Below are 22351 nucleotides of genomic sequence, written 5' to 3' on the forward strand. Positions count from 1 at the left end.
GATTTGACAGATTTCATTGCAGATTCATCTAATCAAGAAATCTTTTATGCTGACGTCTGGTGAGGGGGGGGGAGCTAGGTGAGTGCTCAATTGTACTGTATTGAAGTGGCACTCACCTTAGGTGGGTTGAATTCACTTCCTCCAAAGGAGGAAATTTCATGTGAGTATGCAATTCACATGTGGTCTTCAGTTTCATGTATATCCCCATCAGGGGAGATGTCGACGTTATGTTTTTACAACTTTTTCAGGGATGAGTCAACATCCTCCTACCTCTGGGACTGGTCACGTTCAATGTTGCTTAATTTTGGTGATCTACCAAAAACCGGTGTGTCAATGTGATTGTCATAACTCACTATTATATAACATGATGCTCCTAAGTAGGGTAACTATTATCCACCTTACCTCGGATATGGGGGACGGGGCAAACTGCAATTCTATCAGGTGCAACAGCTCACCAAATATTGCTTTCACTGTTGTATTTGTATTGAGTTTATTCACCACCTGCATATCGCATAGCATATCTCATTCTACTGCGCCCAGAGTGTTTCCATTTAGTATAATCTTTGAGGATGACGACCATGAGTCACTATACCTTAATTAAAATTAACTTTTTTGTAGTATTTAATACATGTTAAATAAGGGATCTTGTGGTGTGGTTAAAAAAAATTATAAAAAGTAATTTTTTTCTGCATACTATAAAATTGGAAGTAATTGGAATCGCAGTTCCTGAGTGTGGCTAAACTAGCACTCAAACCAAGTCGGGATCGAATCTCTTACAATCTAGTTGATAGTCAGCGACTAACCACTTGACTATATGATAGGCACTGTTGGCGACTGATGTCTCGGTTCTTTTATAAATATTGTCAACTACTAGAGAGTGCTCCATTTATTTATTTACAAAGAGCTTATCACTTTCTCTGGGGAAGGTTATATAGACTTTTGTTGTATAATAGCTCTTCAGTGCAACTAGACCACCACCTGTCCTTCCATCTACAAAGCAGAAAAACTGAAGTTGAATAAAATAAATATATTTAAGATAGCAGGAGTCTACACGCATTCATTAGCAAATTCTGCATACAAGCTCCAAGCATGTTTCTGTATTTGATGTAATTCTATTTAATTCCTTCCAAAAATACTTTATCCAAGTCTGCATTATTTTCATTATAAAAAAGGAGGGGTGTATCTGTATATGCTTCCATATGGCTCTAAGAGTTCTGATAAGGATATAGTCCATTCAAGATCTTTCTATCTTCAGTTTACTGATTAATAAATATTAGTCCATTAACACAAACTAAATAGACTTTGATCATTATAAAATCTTTAAGATATGCCAGCCAGAAATTCATGCTTACGATTGAATTTAATGCTTTAAAATAATTAAATTTCAAACTATAAAAATAAAATAAAAAATCATTTTTAATCTATTCAAAATGTTTGCATGCTACTTGTGTTGCATTTGCAAATAAATTTGTATAAACAAAGAATATTGCTATTCATACATAAGATGTTTTAAGAGTGTTTACTTTGAACATAAAAAGGAAAACCAGTTTATTTTTAGGTTAAAAAAAAAACGAAGCCTTTTTATTGTTCATAATTTATGTGTCACTAGGTACAATGATTTAAAAAAAAAAAAGAATTATATCTAGCATACAATGGTGAACACATTTTATGTTAGCAAATATTAAAATTTTGTATGCTTTGATTTTTATTTCAATGTATCTTCTATGAACTAATGTGAAATAAAATGCCGGTTGAGTTTCTAATTTTCTACTCAAAATATCTTATGGCATATGGAATAATGGTGTGCCTTTTTTTTTTTTTAATTTGAATTATCGCCATTTTATTTAACATTTTATTTCATTCATGTATTTGCAATGTTTTACATTGAAAGCAAAATCAGTGACATTTTTAAAAAATTATTTTTCATGAAAAAAATCCTGAAATTTTATGACTTTCATATATGCACCTGTTCTTATTCTTATGAATGTCTATAAAATTTCCTATATATATATATTTTTTTTTTTTCTTAAATGAAGAAAATATTTGATTTCACAAAATTTTATTTTATTCAAAAATAACTTTTATCAACTTTTTAAAATATTAATTTTCTTGTATTTTAAAATTATTTAGAACTAATACTTAGTTTTGTGACATATTTTTCTGCGTGAATTTGTATCTTTTATATTTTTTTCTTTTGTGGTAAAGTTGTAACATTTGTTGTCACAGGTGATTCTTTAAGTCTTTAGTTGTTGCCATATTTCTTTTAGACTTTTATGTCGTCATATATTGCACTGGTGGTGGAATGGATTTTTTATTTTGTGTTTTTAAATGTTTTTTTGGTGTTGTCAAAGGCCGACGTTTCAAGATTTCTGAATGTAAATAGGTATAAAGACCAATTATTTCTTTTGAAAAATTTTCTCTTTTTGACTTATTTCATAAATTTCTAAACGGTTTACTCCAATTTAAGGAGACAAAAATAGCTTTTTCAGAAAAAAATTGCTAAAAATACTAAACTAATTTGAAATTGTGAAGTAATAATTTGACTAATTTGAATGAGATTAACAATATATGGAAGCGGTGGGGTGTAAAAAGTTTAACTTTTAACACATTTAAGAGCATTTTTGTTGATAGTATGTCAGAAAACCCCCCCTGGTATATGTAAAATAAGTTATCTGAATATTTGGTTAATAATATGCTAATTTAAAAAAAAAAAAAAAAAAATGAAAGGAAACTCCCTCATAATAATTTTATTATCATAGGAATTAGTCTAAAACATTTTAAATATTAAATAAGTGATATTTTAGCTGTCTTGTATTTTATAGATAATATCTTGTAAGTTATTTGGTATTTTATCTGGCATGCCACTAAAACTTTGGCTGTTCAAAGAATTTTTACGTAGCAATACCTGCCATTGGTCATTATTCACACACACACACACACACACACACATTTGTCCACATATGCGCATTTATAATTGTTATATGTGCAGAAAGACTACAAATGTCATTGGTTGCTTTTGCTCTGAAGGTTTGCACCTAAAATGTGTTGCTGTAAAATTTCTACAGCCAATACTGAAAACCTTTTAATACCTGACCATTGCCTGTGCCTGACTCATGCCAGTGTCCATTGTTGACACCCTATAATAAGGCATTCGTCAGTTACAACAGTATTTAAATTGTTCTTGCTTGTTTTTGTTTTTTAACAATTCACATTTCGACTTCATTTTTTACATTTATTTTATAAAAATAATTGAATCTTATTTTTTTATGGAGTTTAGATAACATTGCTTTTCATATTAAATTTTTTTTAACAAGTTTATCAGTTAAAATTAATTATGAATCAGTTTTATATAGATTGTTTTTATCCCTTTCTGAAATTTGGAAAGAAAATATATAACTGGGTCCTTATTTTTTATTTAAAAAATTTTTTTTTTTCTAAATCATGAAAAAAAAAAAAAAAAAAAATCTAAGCTTTAAAAATAATAACAATCATCATTCTCATTCGTCAAATTAGTTCTAACGTAATTGTGTCTTTATTCCTCTCCTAATTCAGAAATCCCGCGGTCGGATATGGAAAACTTGAGCCTCTGTGAGTACGAAGCAGAGAATAATAATGTATACATCGCTGAGTGATGATTGCTCATCCGATTGTCTGCACACTACTCACTCTTCTGCTGACTGACTCTCTTCCAGGTGGTGAGGGGGAGGAGAGCAAGAAGGACAAGAGAGACGTGGAAGATGGAGGAGAAGGAGGTAGAGGTGGCAAGGAGCCTACAACCCAAGCAACTGACATTTAGACATTTTTACCACTACCACCACAAGAACTACTTCTACTACAACCTATACTTTTCACTAAATCATTTGCAAGAAAGACTAGCTACATGTTTGTGCTTTATTATATCATCTGGATTTTTATGTATTTCCTTCTGGCCTTGTTTGTCTGCTAAAATTCAATTATGTCCCCTGATTATCCCATCTCCTGCCTTCCATTTCACTAATTCAAAAAGACCAAAGCAATTCATTTCCATCTGTATTATTCCTATAACTCAAGACTTATTTTTCATCGTTTAAACAGTCTCATAACAGGAAAACAACAACCTTATACAAACTCGCATTTTAATTAAATACCAAAAGATTATTTTAGGTTACATGTTTGTTTGTTTTTTTGTTTTTTTTTTTCTTGGAATATGTTTTAGAATATCATCAAGAGACACACAAATTTTACTTATAATCCTATACAAAATATGTATTGATTATCCATTTATATCGGTCTCAGAGTATTGGAAATCAAAATTATAGGGTTAAATATTATATTAGTCCACTTACAATGTGATATTCAACCCTGTGGGTTTGATTTCCCAATAGCCTTTGAAGATCCTTGTATAGATGTCTAACACTCTATTTCTTATATGACACACACATTATGGCTTTTTTTTTTCTTTTTCTTTTTTTAAATTTTTTTTAAAGGAATCTTTGTCAGTTGTATCTCTTCCAAATTACCTCCATCTAATTTTTATTTTTATAAGTATTTCTTTTAATAATAATAATTTGCTTCATAAAAAAAGAATTTATATTGTATTAATATTTTTACTTTAGTATTTTCTGCCCAAAATTGATTTCACTTTATTTAAGGCTTGTGAATAAATTGATTGAATTTATTTCATTTACTTTTTTTCTTACAATTGTTAGTGTATTTCTTTTAGTTTTAGCTATTAATAAGTGTATTGCGTCTATGCAAAGCACATGATTTAACAAAAGACTAACATTAGAATTCTGCGTTAACACGATACATCTTACCCTCACCTCCCATCTCTAAAAGAATAAATTATGTAAAGCTTCTCACCAGGTATGGTTGTTGTTTTTGTTTCTAAAAAGAAAAACAAAAATCCTCATGTGTGAATATGAGTAATCATGATGGAATGTGAACATTTGTTTTTAAGTGGATCATCACTGAAAAATTGGAAAGATTGAAAAAGAAATAAAAGAAAAAATATTAAAAAGAAAAAAAAAAAAAAAAAATAATGACACCAGACTGGAAAAAAAAATGAACTTGTTTCTTTTTATTTTATTTTTTTACATTTATTATTTTTGCTTTGATTTTAATTGTTTTTATTGATTGTTGCTGCCTTTGTTCTTGTTTTGCATTACAGAACTAAAGTCACAAAATCTTTATGTCCATGTATGCACTCCTGTATTGAAACAACTCACTTTAGACTAATAATTGCATAATATCTTTATAAAAGTTCATATTTTCAGTGTTTTCCAAATTTTATAAAAGAATGTCGTCTTCATAAATAGACTTTTTAACTTGTTGATAAAAATTAATGCCGTATGCCAAAATAGTTAAATATATATATAATATGGTTAAATTTCTTATTTTTGCATTAAATGCTAATCTCTATTAATCTTTAACTATACATTGAATGGATACTATACTTAGCTAAACTGTATCATAACAAAAGTCCCTAAAAAAATTTCAGTCAAATCAGCCCAGTAGTTTCCGAGAAAAGGTGAAACAAAGAAAAACAACTTGGTCATCGGAGATTAAAGTTTATGGTTGTGAGACTAAGAAGTAAAATTCAAAACCTTTTTTGTACTCTACCTGTCAAATAAGAACTTAAGTCTTGGATTTTATGATTGAGTTGTATTAGGTTTACAAGTTTTTGCGGCATTTTTAATTTTGATTCCATCTGATGGATTTTCAAATAAGTTTTCATTATAATACCACACTATATACCATTTTCCGCTCTATCTTAGAATTTAAATTACAATCCTTTTAAAACAATTCTTTTCAGGATGTTGAATACAAAATGGAATAAAGCAAATTTGCGCAAGTTTCTTATATCAAGTCAAGCTATGTCGAAAAGCTGTTGAAACAGCTTGCAATATTAACAAAGCATTTGGTCCAGGAACCACTACTAAACTCACAGCACAATGGTGGTTTAAGAAATTTTGTGGCGGTGACATGAGTCTTGAAGATGATGGTCGGCCATCAGATGTTAGTCAAACCCAATCCATGCACAACCTTTTGTGAACTTGCTTCTGAATTAAATGTAATGTATACGACAATTTCCAACCATGGTATTCCAATTGTAGTACTCAAAAAAACTTCAACCAGAACTAACGCCCATACTTACAAAACTGTTTAAATGTTATCTTAAGGAGAATTGCTTCCTATCACCCTGGAAAATCTCATCAGTATGCCCTGTATTTAAGAATTCGGATGATCGCTCATCTCCCTCTCAGTACAAGCCAATAAGTCTCCCATGTGTCATGAGTAAGTTGCTGGAATCTGTTAAATAGAGAAGTAATCAACCATCTCAGCAAAAATAACCTTCTTAGTGACACATAATATGGTTTCTGTTCTACTAGATCTACAGCAGATGTGCTTACAGTTAGATCTCATAGGATTAGAAAATCTCTCAACGGAGGCAACCTTTCTAGGACAATTGCTTTTGACATATCAAAGGCCTTTAATAGAGTATGGCATAATGATTTACTTCACAAGATCTCCAGCTATGGTATAGCTGGAAATGTCTTCTCAATTATTAAATCATTTCTCTCTGATAGGCTCATAAGAGTAGTAGTTGATGGGCAAAAATCAGAAGCTCACAGTATTAATGCTGGAGTCTCTAAGGGGTCCATCCTGGGCCCAACTCTATTCCTGATCTACATTAATGATCTTCCAAATCACATCCTTACATCATTCGTAGACATTTATGCTGATGACAGTACCATCTATGGTAGCACATCTAAGACCGTAAACGACCAAGTTCTCTCCGTTTCTCTCTCCTCTGATCTTGAGCACATGGTATAATGTGGAAAGGAGTGGCTGGTTACTTTTAATGCATCTAAAACCAAGCTTCTATCATCAATGTTCTGATTCCCATCTGGCATCAATTGAAATGAATGGCTCTTGTCTTGGGGAGGGTGTCATGTTTTTGACAAGCTTCTGGGCTTGACCTTTACTCCTGATCTGAAATGGAACTCGTACATCAAATCTGTTGCCAAGGCCGCTGGAAAAATGGTGGGATGCTTTTATCGATCCAGTAGATATCTCACTGCTAATGCAATTCTCTATCTATATAAGAGCCAGGTACGTCCAAGGATGGAATACGGTTGCCACATATGGGCAGGAGCTGCTACAAAAGACTTGTCCTGCCTTGATAGAGTTCAAAATAGACTTTGTGGCCTGGTGGGAGACGTCCTTTTCTCTTCGCTGCAACCTCTATCTCACAGAAGAGATGTTGCGAGTTTATCTCTGCTTTATCGTTATTTTCATGGAAAGTGTTCAACTGAGCTTCATCTATGGTCCCCCCCTCGCCAAACTTTCACAAGAAACACTCGTCTTGCTGAAAACACCATCACTAATTCCCCCCACTCTTTATCTGTGCCTAAACCTAAACATAGATTCCATGAACAAAGCTTCTTTCTTAGAACTGCACGTCTGTGGAACTGTCTTCCGTTTTCCTGCTTTCCAGCAGACTACAATCTGAGTCCAGCGTAAACAAGTTAACAAATTTACCGAATTTCCATTACTAACGATTACTATATTGTCCAATTGACTACTGTACACTCTTAACCCTTGTCCTCGAGTGGTCTCTGAGCCTTGATAAGTGATGATGCCTATGGAAAAAACCCCCAAAAAACTTCAGATTGGAAAGACAAAAAAAAACTTGATAAATGGTTGCCTCATGACTTGAATGACAACCAAAAGAAATTCGTTATGAAGTGTCATCTTCCCTTTTATGCACAAGATTGTGACTTGCAATGAAAAGTGGATTGTTTTTTACAACTGGCAATGCTCAGCTCTGTGGTTGGATGCCAATGAAGCATCATTACACTTCCCAAAGCCAGAGTTGCACCAAAAGAAGGTCATGTTGACTTTGGTGGTCTGCTGTGATGAAATGCATCAGAAACTTTGACAACAATACCCAGCATTAGTCAACAGAAAAGTCCCAATTCTCCTCCACATCAATACCAAACCAGACCTCTCACCTACAGACTACCACTTTTTCAAGCATCTTGACAATTTTCTGCATGAGAAATGCTTCAAAAACCTAAGCGATATCAAAAATGCCTTCAGCGACTTGACTGCTAGCAGAAGGCAAGATTTTTACGTTACTGGCATAAATACACTTGTTTTGCATTGTAAAAAAGGTGTTAATTTTGATGGTGCTTATTTCGATCAATAGATTTTTATTTGAGCTGAGATGTTCTTCTGAATTTAAAAGTTAAAAACCACAAGAACTTTCTTCTCAACCTGATAAGTACAATAAATCTAATTTTTTCCCCATATTATTTGAGGTATTTCAACTGATTTTTAAACCTTAATTACACTTGAAACTCTTAATTTTGTGTAATTTCTACTTGTGTGGATTATAAAATGATAATGACTTCATTTTGTAAGAAGTGAAAATGATATAAAATTGAACAAATTTAATTAGTGACTCAGCATAAAAAGACACTGTTGAGCTATCCTTTTTAATGCTGCCATGATATTAACAAGCAATGTTATAAATATATACCAAATTGCAGTACATTTACCGTGGAATAGTCAATTCAGTTAATTAAAATCTGGTAGTTGAGACCCAGAATTTTTATCACTATAGGCTTTTTAAGTGGAATTGATTCTAATTTAAAAACATGAATATACAGGGTGGTCACTAGAAAAGCGGGAAATTTGTAAAACAACGATTTATTTTTACAAAGAATAATTTTTACATCTTTTTTTTTTCAAAGATAAATGTTATATTATACTCATAGATACTCAAAATATCGTCCGTGCACTTCACTACAGTATCTTAGCCTAGAACAACAAAAGAACCAATCAAAAAATAGCGATCACGCATTTTATTCATGATCTAAGCTGACCTTCAAATTTCCCGCTTTTCTAGCGTCCACCCTTTATATTCTAGTAGAGCTATCCAATGTTATATTTCTACTTACCTCTTAATATCTTAATTCCTCCTCCTTCTCTTTCTCTCTGCCCAGCTTGTTCACTAGCTGAACACAGTTGATCAAATTTTATTTGCAAATGGTTAATTTATGGCTCACTTTACTGACATTATTATGGTTATAAGTTTCTCTTTGAGACATGATAATTATACCCCGCCACTGTACATTTTTTAAATGTTGAATATGTACTCTTCTAAATTTTTTATTTGTCAAAGACCTGTGGCATAACTAATAAAATACTAAATAAAAATTAAGTTCTAAGTGATGCTTTTCTGGGACTGAAGGTTCAAACCTCAGTGCAAGTGATATTAAAGACTACAACTAGTCATGGTTCACAGAACAATATCATACTAACCCCATTGATTAAATAAGAGTTTTGTTTGAAATTCTATTTGACAATCTTCATCATAGAAATTCAGAAACAATATCTTATGATCTACAGTTTTTTTTGTTTTTTTTTCTTGTTATAAGATTATCAAAGAAATTAAGAAAAAGGTTATTAGTTTTTAAAAGATTATATAACTATTTTTCATGTTAAATTTTTTAAAAATTTATAAAACATCCAATTAAAAAAATCCTTTTAGACTTAACATGAACTTCAAACTTATCGACATGAAAACTACTGCTTTAATAATATGTATTCTGGCTCCCCCTCTTCTGTTATTTGTGTATGAACAAATTCCATAATTGTTTAATATTATATATAAATCTGGACTTATTATAGATTACAAGTTTAGCAAAAGAAAAAAAAAAAGAAAAATGATTTTTGAACAAGAATTTGGTGGCTTATTTTCTTTGGTGTTTTGAATTTCAGCTTCAAAAACTTTTTACAGACCGTATAGTGATTGTTAGTAAATTGAAACATTGTAACGAAATATGGATATCTTTTATTCTTGTTAACATGATACTTTCATTGTCATGTTGGAGTTTGTACCTTTATATGTTAAGTCTTTAGACTCATTACTTATGGCTGTAAAATGAACACCTTGTTGCTAAGAATTAAAAAAAACAAAAAAAAAAAAAAACACAATCTTCAATCACAAGGTTTATTTCTGCTGTAATAATTCTTGAGAGAATATGCCCGATCAAGGGGAGATCACTCTTGCTAGCCTTTTACATATTTTCCTCTAATCACAGAAACACTGAATGTTTTATGTGAAGTGCTTCTCTCAAACAAGGTATATTGCCAACTGAAAGTGTTATGGACTCCTATTTGGAATCATGTCTAACAAGAAATGTGAAGAGCTGAGCACTGAAATGTCTTCACATTACATTTAAATTTATGTAATTTAGTATAGTTGGAAACAGGAAAGGAATTTCAAAGTCTAGTAGTCTGCGGGAAGGAACTATTAAAGGAAGACTTTCTGGCATCTGGGGACCTCAATAGTGAAGGGGTAGAATTTTGCTGATTGTGTATGTACATTGGGGGAACAAATGCTTGCAGTTAATTACAGCACATTCCATTAAAGTACTTGTAAAACATGCACAAGGATGCAACATTGCAGTGATTGGACAGATGTTGGAGCTTAGCCAACAGTGCGAGATCTATTAGATTTTAGACGCTTTTTTGGATGCTGTCTACAAGTGAGATTAGTGGTAAATGCACCTCTCTAGACATGGCAACAATACTCCATACATGAATAAATGGTGGTTTTGTAAAGATATAGCATGCTCTCTAGTGGGAATAATTTTCTAGTATGGTGTAGGGAGCCCACCTTTTTTGCAGAAGCCTTACCAATGTCCTCAGTGTATTTGTTCCAATTCATATTTCCTGTGAATTTTAAGTCAAGGTGTTTGAAAGATGGGCTCTTAGATAGGGTGTTATTTATTTATGACAGGATTTTTGTAGTGGGGGGGGCTTAGTTTTAGCAACATTAAACTTTACTAACCATTTATGGGCATATTATTGTGAAAGTGAATCAGATGGGAGTTAATTCCTGGGAATGAGGAAACATACATTGCAGTTTAAATGTAGTTGGAACTTCAAGTCCAATGTAAACAAGTTTTTGGTGAGTCATCCTCTTAAAATAATCCAATTTATCAAATTTCCACTATGACTATCACATTTATTAACCTATGTCCTCAAGTGACCTGCGCCTTAATAAAAGGTGACTCCTTTGTAGTAAATAAAAAAAATCTTGACATTGCTAACCTCAAAACGGCATCTCATTTCAATGTTTTTTATTCACCTTTTCTTTCACTGCGATTGTGACGTCACAGACGGTCGAAAATATCTTTTATGCAAGGTTTTAATGACTTGCAGACATTTAGACTAGCCTGGATGCCTGGCGTTGCCTGGGTGTGTAGAGCTATGACAAAGTCTGGCACAAAGGCTACTAATGAAAATTAAATCGTACAGTATAACTGGACATACACTAAATATTAGATCCTTCTTAAACAATAGGACAATCCATGTTGTCGTTGATGAATGTGCATCCAAGCAAAATAACATTAATACAGGAGTACCTCAGGGGTTGATCCTTGGACCAATATTATTCCTGATATTCATAAACGACCTCCCTGATAGTATTGTGTCTAAGATGGGTATATTTGCTGATTAGGTCTATGGCAGAATATTCTTTTACTTATTTTGACTCTTGAGTATAATATTAGTTAATGCCTTATGTTCTTAGATAGTGATGTGGTTCTTGATTGATTAACTGTCTAACATATACTTGAGAGTCAAAACAATGATAAGAATGTTCTTGTCACTGCCCTACTCATGATACAACGCTCTATAACATGCATGAGAGAAGAACAGATGTATACAAATCTGAGACAATGGCTGAATCGTTAGAAAATGACTTTCAAACTGTAGTGGAATGGGGCCGCAAATGGATGGTAACATTTAATGCTAGTAAGACTAAGCTGTTCTCATTTAACAATTACAAGATGCCTCTCCAACCACCGATATCCATGACAAATAACACTCTACCTGAGAATTTTTCCTTCAAACTCCTCGGTCTAACATTCACAAGCAATATGAACAAGTACATTGCAAAGGCTGCTACAAAGAAAGTGGGTTCGTCTGCAGCGCTAAAAGGCTACTCACACCTGAGAGTATCCTGTATCTCTACAAGGCCACCGTTCACCCATGCATGGAGTATTGTTGCCACATCTGGGCTGGTGCATCTACTACTAATCTCTTCTTGGATAGGGTTTGTTAAAGAATTTCCAATATAATGGGTTTTCACTCTGTCAACTAAGCTTCAACCCCTGCCCCATCGCCGCAATGTTGCATCACTGCCTGTTTTACAAACATTTTAATGAAATGTGCTCTGATGTACTTGTGCCCCCTCAAGGTACATATCCCAAACAAACCCGTTTAGCAACAAAATCTCACCCCTTCACTGTTGAGGTCCCTAAATGTCAGAAAGCTGATTAACTTAGTGCAAGAATAATGTTGTTTTTTTTTTTTTTGTTTTTTTTTTGACATTCAACTTCAAAAGATCCTAACTCCTTTCATAATAAACTTTATTAATCAAAATAAGAACCATTAGAATCGGCACATTTTTGCCAACGAGAAATAAGTTTATTTATCCCATTATCATATAAATCCAAAGTTCTGAAAACAAGTCATTGAAGACTGATTTGGCATTATCTTGGTTTTCGAAGAATTTTTTGTGCAGGAAGTTTGTCGAGATGCTTGAAAAGGTAATAATCGGTGGACGAGAGGTCCTGTCACTTTTTGTGGATGAGGCAGTCTCATAGCCCAATTCGTTCAGCCTCTGCAGGTCAGTTAAGTAACATGTGCATGAGCATGGTCATGGAGAAGAATTGGTCCCTTCATATTGACCATTCTTGAGTACATACGTCGGAGCTTCTGGTGCATTTTGTCAATTTGTCGACAGTACTTCTCTGCCAAAATCGTTTTGCCCGGATTCAAGAAGCTGTGATGGATGAGACCGGCCGCAGACCATCAAACCGTTACCATAACCAGTTTTTATTTTATTTATTTATTTTTTGTTTTTATTTTTTTGCTGCAAATTCTGCTTTGGGAAGTGTTGTGGAGCTTCTCCAGCATCCAACCACTGTGCCAAACGTCGCTGGTTGTAGAAGATACACTTCTTTTTTTTTTTTTCTCACCCCTAAACAAGACACATTGCCACTTTGGTGTAGGAGGCTACTATCAGGGGCAGCAACTACTGGGGTACTATGTTGGGATTTGGGCAGCAAGATGTTGGTTCACGTTACACTTGAACTTCTGCATGTCAGTACAGTTGGGAAAGCAGGAACCTGGAATGGAATTCCAGAGTCTAGCTGTTCTGGGGAAGAAACTACTGGAGTAGAAAGATCTTCTCATTACACATCACGATTCGTTCAAGAAATGGGTCATTTTGTTGCGCAGAAGGAGCGTAGAAGACACCTCAAAATGATTTTTTTGATTATCGTTCAATTCATGCGGCACCCATTTGACTTCTCTATTTGCTTTAAATGGCGAACGACTTGAGTGGTAAACCTCGAGTTCAACAGCTATTTCTCGTATGGTTTTTAAATGTTTGTTATCGACCGTAGTTGGCCAGCTGCGACTGCCTTCATCTTCAAGGCTCTCGTCACCATTGCAAAATTTCTTGTGCCACAAGTTTGTTAGTGGTTCCTGGGCCAAACACATTATTGATATCACAATCTGTATCTGCAGTTTTTCAGTCTAGTTTGAACTGGAACAAAAAAATCCTGTAGATTTGAATTTTGTTCATGCTGCCGAAAAGCCTGCAAAAATATGAATGAAGAGATTGAGAACAATAACAAATAACACGATTCGATAAAGCGAAAAACGTGCTTCAAAATGATATATAACATGGCGATATATATCAATGAATTAATACAGAAATCTAATATAAAAGGCAAACTGTGTTTGTATGTTTCGCAAAAACTTTTGCCACACGCAACGGATCCTCATGAGATCGGTATCGTTTTGAAGCTTGGACGACAAATATTGAAAAATTTACCAAAAACATTAATTCTTTCACCCTCAACTCGTCTGTTTTGTACCAGGAGGTGTCGCTTTTTTTGACAAATTTCAGCAAGTTGTCGTCAATGTTGCATTGACTATGCTTAATTTCAATGTTTGCAACTTCTGGTTTTGTCATGGACATATCAGCAAAGATATCAATTTTTTTTTTTTTCAGCTTTTCCTCCTTCGCGTTACAGGTTCGAGCCTGCCTGCCTACCACCGCTTAAAAAAAATTTTTTTTTAAACACCTTTCTTCATCCAAACTGCCTACTGTTGGCCCCCCCCCTCCCGGTACCTTACTACACCTTCACACACCTGGGCAATGCTCGGTACCCCCACTAGTCACATATAAAAGTAACATATGTTAGAAAACGATATTGTTTTTGTACTAACCTAATAACAGTTTCTTCCCTAGAACTGATAGACTTTGGAATTCCCTACCTGCTTCCCTGACTGTACTGATATGTGGAAGTTAAAATGTAATGTAAACCAACATCTTGATAATCTTTTCCAAGCATCGTCTCAAATAGTAACCCTTTACGTCCAAGTGGCAATATGTCTTGTTAGAGGTGAACGTGAGTAAAAAAAAAAGTCTGTAAAAAGGATGGAGTTGTGAACTGATCTTCTCTGAACACCCATGGGACAAACTTTGCGCAAATCTTCCACATCTTCAGTTCTTTGTGAATAATTGTGTGTACAGTTCCCACACTGACATCAAACTGCACTTATTGTATCTATAGACATATGACGGTTTTTATCCATGAAATTCTTTATTTGACCAATAAACTCTGGTGTTCTGACTTCCTTACTCCTGCTAAACCTCTCATCATCCTTCACAGATCCCATACATTCTTTGAATCTCTTATGTCATTCAAATGATGCAAGATATTCCAAAACCAGTTTGAAGCATTCCAAGTTTAAAGCAGAATTTTATTGCACATTGTTCTTCTAAAGTGTCTTTGCATTTTTTGAAATTCATCACCTGTGATAATCAGACTTAAGTAGAGTGTATTCCAATTCCTGCTGTAGCTGGTCATTTGAACCTGAAATCATAAAAATTGGTCAGTCATCTCATAAGATGTATAGCAATAACATACTTAATTTTCAAAAATTTATGACAATTCTAAATGCCTATACAAAAAAGTCTGGAAACTTATTGAAGACACCTCATACAATCCAAGGGAGGTTACTTCTGCATATTCTTTTTACGTTATACAAATGTTTGATAACTATGTTATTTATTTTTGTTAAATTTTAATATTTACTAATGAATCAGCATTTATCGTTTGCTAACCTAACATTTGTCAAGGTTAATGAAATGGAAAGATAGTCGATTGGATGATGAATATTTAGAGAGGATTGAATGGAATAGAGAAAATTTGATGGGAGTTTCTGACAAGTATTTATCAACATTAGATTTGGAGATAACCATCTAGCTCTTAAGGAAGCAATCTTGTGGCAATGTGTTTCACAGATGGGAAATTCATGTTTGATGCAGAGGGTGAAGAGAGGAAAGTTCTTTGCAGTTGTGGTAGAAGATGAATTCTTTCTGTAAAGCTCAGTTGAGCATTTTTCATGGAAATAGAGTAAAGAAAGACTGGCAATGTCTCTTCTGTGAGAAAGTGACTGTATAGAAGAAAAGGGATTATCTACTGAGATCATAATGTTTTTCTTTATGTTTTTGTTGTACGGTAACATTTCATTTTGTAAATGTATGCGATGCAGCATATGAGTGAGAGACAGTGCAGTTGTTGGATGCTTGACCAAGGAAAGAGGGGAGGCACATAGTACTGAAAATATCTCTGTCCAGAGTCAGAACACCCAAGAGATATTCTCTTTGAAAAAGTAAGTGCCTCACTTAATGGAAGAATCCAGCTAGGATCGGCTTTGTGAGAGAAACAATGTCTGGAGATCTTCTTTGGGTGACCGAACAATGACCCACAACAAAAGGTCAGAGTCAGTGAGGGATGAAGAGGAGGAGGAGGAGGAACAAAAGTAGGAGTTGAATGTTGGAGAATAGCAGTTGGGTCTTAGTGAGAATTATCAAACAGTTGAGTCTGTGCTTCTCCATGCCTAGATGAGTCCCTGGAGGGTTCTTGGCCAAAGGACTCTGTGATGGAACTTGTGTATGTCATTCTGGTCGAGCAAAGATCTGCAACTCTGCCATTTAAGTTTAGTGAAGCGAGTGCCACTTATGCAAATAGGGGTAGGCTATAGAAACAAAAATTTTCAAATAAATGCCAAAAGTGGCTTATTACCTTCATTTATATGTAAATAGATGGGAACAAGTGATTTTTTTCAAAACAGGTCAAAATTGGAGGGTTACTCGCCCCAAACGTGATTTGACTGCGTCAACGCGTGAAAATGGCCCAAATTTCGCCCCCAAACACACTTAATCATTTATTGAAAGCCACAGGGTGCATTTTTTGACTATAAATGCATTTGTATCATAAAATCTAACATTCCCATTGGCTATCCCACAAGTATAGGCCTTTTTAGGGTATCTCAGAGTCCAAAATGGGTCAAAATTACCCCCAAATTAGCCAAAAATCGTCGAAAATCACGGTTTTCCAAAATGCACCTCCCAAGCCACACAGGGTGCAATTTTTGACCATGAATGGCTCTATATAATTAAATCTAAGATTCTCACTGGCTATCCCACCTATATAGGGCTTTTCAAGGTATCTTAAGGGTCCAAAATGGGTCAAATTTACCCAAAAATTAGCCAAAAATGAACGAAAATCACGGATAATCCCCAAAATGCAGGTATTATATCTAATCGGGCTCCTATAAACACTCCTGTATGGCTTTTTACAGTTGGAAGACTGAAATAACCACCCTGTTATCTTATCCATTTGTATTTAGGGTATTTAGAGATCTTTGGGGGATGTAAAAAGGGTCAAAACAATCCAAAAATGACAAAATTACGCTTTACGGTACATAACATATGAATCATTAGTTCATTCATCAATGATACTTTTTAGAAACATCGTAACTTTACTACATCAACTTCTCAGAAAGTAATTAATTGTAAATTGAACATTGAATGTCAATAAAATGCTGTCCAAGAAGAGTCTGAATTCATATTGTTCTCATAGTTACCCCAAAATTGATGAAAATGGCCCTCGATTCGCTATTTCTCGATTTGTAACCAATATATTGAATAACTTGATAAAAGGTATGAGTAATTAGCAAAGGAATTATTTTGTTATTTCAAGACACAGCTTCACTTCACATTACTTTAAAATCATTCAACAGTAAAATATCAATATAATGCATTAAAGAGCTCGTCAATCACATCATTATTCTCTAGCACATATCCTCCACTTCAAATTGATCATCGTCCAAATCCAAACGATTGTGCAGTTCTTGCTCGGCCAGAAACCGTTCATGTTCCATATCGACGTGGAAAGTGTCAATGAGCCATTTGCGAGAGAGAGACTTTTGATCGACAAAGAATCTTCGTTCATGTACATCAAATTCATCAGGATTCACATCTTTTGAAAGTATATTGAGAAGGACATTGTGCTCTCGTTTCCATTTAATCATATTCACACGTCTGGAACCCTTTGCTTTGTAGACATCTTTGTCGTAAATTTTTAGCGATCGATCAAGTTTATGTTTTATCCCAGGTATTGTAACATAACGAACATCACTTCCAAAGGCTTTCTGCCACAATTGTAGCAATCGCAAGGAGAACTGGTGAATATGATTTTTCTCTGTCGTGGTACCATATTTGGCAGCATGATGTTGCACAGCTTGAACACATTCAGCCTCAGTTGGAAGAGAATCAAGCAGAAGATAAGTCCAATCGTCGTAATTATAATCTTCGTCAATCTGCCCTGCTATACCAGCCATGTTCATTGCATTTTACTAACTGAAAAAGAAAGCAAAGTTCAATCAAATTCACAATTAATGCAATGCAATGTTATCGTGTCTATTTAAAGATGCCATTGCATTGTTACAGAAAGAAAACATTTCCTTATTTGGTAAGTTTCCATCTATAACTCAAATTAAGCCCCTTTTTGACAACCTATGTTGATTCTTAGGGACTTTTTGACTCTCTTTGGCTAAATCGGCCATATTTAGCCCCTTTTAAAGGTCCTTATACCCCTCATTAACAGTGCAAAAGTTAGGAGAGTGCCTGCTTCAAGCATTTCCCAACAGTTTCTGCCATGTAGAGGTGTCTTTGGGCCCATGAGAGGTGCATTTTGGAAAATCCGTGATTTCCGACGATTTTTGGCTAATTTTGGGGTAATTTTGACCCATTTTGGACTCTGAGATACCCTAAAAAACCCTATACTTGTGGGATAGCCAATGGGAATGTTAGATTTAATGATACAACTGCATTTATAGTCAAAAAATGCACCCTGTGGCTTTCAATAAGTGATTAAGTGTGTTTGGGGGCGAAATTTGGGCCATTTTCACGCGTTGACGCGGTCAAATCACGTTTGGGGCCAGCGACCCTCCAATTTTGACCCGTTTTGAAAAAAATCACTTGTTCCCATCTATTTACATATAAATGAAGGTAATAAGCCACTTTTGGCATTTATTTGAAAAATTTTGTTTCTATAGCCTACCCCTAATGCAAAATAATAAACATTATTATTGTTTATTAATTGAACTTGTGTTGTTTTGCTTGGCATATGAATTCTTTGTTACAGTGCTGGATGGATCAATGGACAGCTCAGGCCTGGCACACCATGGAGCAGACTAGTCAGGTGAGTTGCATATGGTGCATATTCAAATATATTTGCTTCATGTTTAGTAATTAAAATAAATTGAAATAATGTAGCATAAAAAAAAAATTCAATTTATGGTATTATGTTTACAAATCTTTCTAAAATATATATATGTATATATATAAAAGTGAAAATGTCTTTGTGTGTGTGTGTCTGTGTGTGTATATTTCCCTACACAATAACTCTGTCAATTTTTAGTCTACAGACTCGAAATTTGATATACAGGATACTGAGATTTGGGAAAATCTGTGATCGGTTTCTGGCCAGAAATTTGGCGATTAAGGGATCAAAGTTCAATGATCTGACCTTTGAGAACTCCTCTGACAATTTTGGGTCTACACACTTGAAATTTTAGATATAGGTTCCTTAGACATGGATCTAACTTGATTTTGAGCCCAAAACAATAAATTTTAAGGAGTTATAATAGGAGTCAAAGTTTTAAAAAAATTGACCGCTTTTTTTTTTTTTTTTTTTTTTTTTTTTGCTCAACATACACCTCCAAATATCTGGGCAACGCCGGGCACCCATGCTAGTATATCTATAAAAGTGAACGTGTCTGTGTGTCTGTCTGTGTACATTTGCCTACGCAATAACTCTGTCAATTTTTAGTCTACAAACTCAAAATTTAATATACAGGGTACTGAGATTGGGAAACTCTACCAAACTCCTCTGACAATTTTGGGTCTACACACTTGAAATTTTAGATATAGGTTTCTTAGACATGTATCTAACTTAATAACTTGATTTGAGCCCAAAACAATAAATGTTAATGGGTCAAAGTTAAAAAAAAATTGACCTCTGCGGTCTCTTCCAAATTACTCAGACAATTTCTGGTCTAAGCATTTGAAATTTTACATAAAAGGTATTCAGAGATAGGGCAAGCTTTTTCATCAGTTTAGGTTGAAAATTTTTAGTTACTATTATGTAAATGTATGCTTGTATGTCTGCCTAAAACTTTTGACAGAGGCGATGGATTTTCACAAGATTAGTATCGTTTTGAAGTTCGACCTTTCATACGACAAATATCGAAAAATTGGCTAAAAACATTAATTTCTTCACCTTCAACTGGGCACTTTTCTACGGAGGGGAGGGTCGCTTTTTTCGCCGATATTGTCGAAAGTCATCCCCTGTTTTCAATTGTCTAGCCTTAATTTAAACCTACGTCACTTCTAGTTTGGTGGTGGTCATAACAGCAAAGATATCACGTCTTTTTCCCATTCTTTTCCTCCTTAGCTGTACGGGTTTGAGCCTGCCTTCCTACTACCACTTTTTTTTTCTTTATTTTTATTTTCATTTTTTTGCTCAACACACATCCAATCACCCGGGTAACGCTGGGCACCCATGCTAGTATTATACATATATATATATATATATAATGTTGGGATGATTAATCGGAATCAGAATTTTGGGGGTATTGGAATCAAAAAAATTTGTGTCAATTTTCCAATGCCCAAAACTATTCTTTCAATTGTCTTTTTTTTTTAAGACTTAATTTTCCACTACTAATAATAAAATAATCATTATATATTTTTAACTATCAGTAAAACTAAAATCTATAGTTCACTCTACCCACAAATGTATTTTTATGTTTCTGAAAAATATATGCACATATTACACAAGTATTAACGCTACCCCCCTCCCCCCCAAAAAAATTATAGCTTAATATTAAAATTTTTTAAAAGAATCGGAACCGGGAAAATATTGGAATCGTCCCATCGTTAATATATATATATATATATATATATATATGTATTAGGAATGTATCAATCAGCCACTTTGCCGATTATTTGGTAATCAGTTGATTTGCCAATTAGTCAACCAATTAATTACTTTTCTCTTTCCTATTAAATTTAAACCATTCCATCATTGCCAAGTGACTCTTCAGACAGCTTTTACACATTAACATAGTAACTGCTAATTTAACTTAACATTTGTTAAGTGTCTGGCCATTATTATGTTTTTTTGTCTTTATTAAATAAAATTTAAAAATACAAATTACAATTTCTAATTCTTAAATGAATATAATTAAAACAAAAAGAAGCCTTTCCCTTTTGGAGGTGGTACACTTAAATATTTTGAAGCCAGTTTACTCAGTAGTGGTAAGGTCTCGTATGTCTTCTTGCACCATTGAAATGGATCATCACCTCTTGCGAGTAGTGGTAAAGCTACATAATGATCAAGTTCTTTTGTGCATTTAAAAATAAGGGTTTTGGATGAAAATCTTGTTTCCATAAATCCATTGAATTGTTCAACAATGGTAAGGATACTACTTGTTATAAGGGACATAACTATGTATTGAACCGGATACAAAACAGTATATAAAAAAAGCTACCATTTTAAGGTAGGGCGTCTTGTCTTGTTTGCAGCCTTGCGTCCTACCAGTCTCGCGTCTTACACTCTACAAGTGTACTCCGGTTAACCAAGCTTCCCAGGGACGAGCTTTTTGCTCTCACACGCTAAGTTCCTTTTTCTTTACCTTTAGTTACATTTATCTAACTTCAAAAGTAGCCATCTTGTATTTGTATTATTGTGAAGTACTAATAAACCTTTTTGTTACGCATCCCACTCGGCGTATTTTGTCATATTATTATATACCGTTGAACAGGATATAACACTACTAAAGTCAGAAATATCAGAATTAGATTGGACAGCTTTTGAAGGAAATAACCTCAAAGCTAAAATTGTATTATTAATGATCGATATGGTTGAAGTTCTGTGACTTGCTTCTTTGATGATTTCTCCAAATGGATTCAGTAACTGGACAAATTTTTGAACAAGTCTCCATTGGTAAGTTAAGGTAGGAATCTTATCAACAACGTACATTTACAAGAGCTTTTTGTTGTTCTAAATTTCTTTTTAGCATTATGTTGAACTTCATCGTATGATCACATCTTGAACGAGTTTGTTTTTCCAAATTAAGCTGATCCCGTATTTCAGTTAATTTGTTAATTCCTAATGTGGAATGATTAAAGTGAGAGACTATATTTCTGTTAGTTGTAATGTTTGTTTTAACAGTGTTGGGAAAATAATGAGTAATATATTGATAGCTGCGACGTATATATGAAGCATGATAGTAACTCATAACCACATTCCCTGACATGAGCAGCCATATTTGTTTCTAAATCCTACAAGACTAAGAAAACTTTGTTGAATATTTTATACTCATCCAGAACATTGTGCAATTCTTCACTTATTCTTGCACCTGTGTGTGCATTAGGGAATGAAACAACTCTAAGCACAGCTCTGCACTGTTTAAAATCATTTGAAAGCCACTGACCTATCAAACTCAGAAAGGGAGCTTTGTAACAGCTGTCCAAATGTCTGTAGAATGCTGCAAATTTTATCAAGAGATGATTGAAGTTTTGTTTTTACGTTAGTAAATATATTGGAATTATTTTTTCAGTGAAGTACTTTTTTGATGGAATACTGTAATTTGGACAAAGTTTTGCAATAAGCCTTTTAAATCCAAAGTGAGCTATTACAGAATATGGTGGAATATCAGCAATCATTTTTCCTATCAGATAACAAATCTCTTGTGACCTGTGCTCGTTAATATTCCAAATTTTCTTTTTGGCCAATATTTTAGTTTGATGTTTTGCTGGAGGCTCATAGTTGCTACCACTTGTTTCTGTAATGTCTGTCCCTGAACATTCATTGTTTCGTTTACTTATCTGCAACTTTGTTTCTTTTGGATGAAC

At 33.9% G+C, this 22351-nt stretch overlaps 1 protein-coding gene across 5 annotated transcripts in view; it reads left to right on the forward strand.

Moving 5' to 3' along the window:
- LOC145269215 (zinc finger RNA-binding protein-like) overlaps positions 1 to 4964 on the forward strand; it is a 117377-nt gene extending 112413 nt beyond the window's left edge. For 3 of the 5 annotated variants that reach the window (XM_080124835.1, XM_080124843.1, XM_080124849.1), the window contains exon 12: positions 3693 to 4964. In XM_080124835.1, coding sequence (XP_079980961.1) covers positions 3693 to 3796 — 104 coding nt within the window. In that variant the 3' untranslated portion in view covers positions 3797 to 4964. Of the gene's footprint in view, positions 1 to 3552 lie in introns of all 5 variants that reach the window. The other 2 variants (XM_080124840.1, XM_080124857.1) reach the window with 2 other exon arrangements.
- Positions 4965 to 22351: the final 17387 nt, after the last annotated feature.

Source organism: Euprymna scolopes, chromosome 4 (genome assembly GCF_053919585.1).
Source record: "Euprymna scolopes isolate OS-2025 chromosome 4, ASM5391958v1, whole genome shotgun sequence".
Lineage (NCBI taxonomy): Eukaryota > Metazoa > Mollusca > Cephalopoda > Sepiida > Sepiolidae > Euprymna > Euprymna scolopes.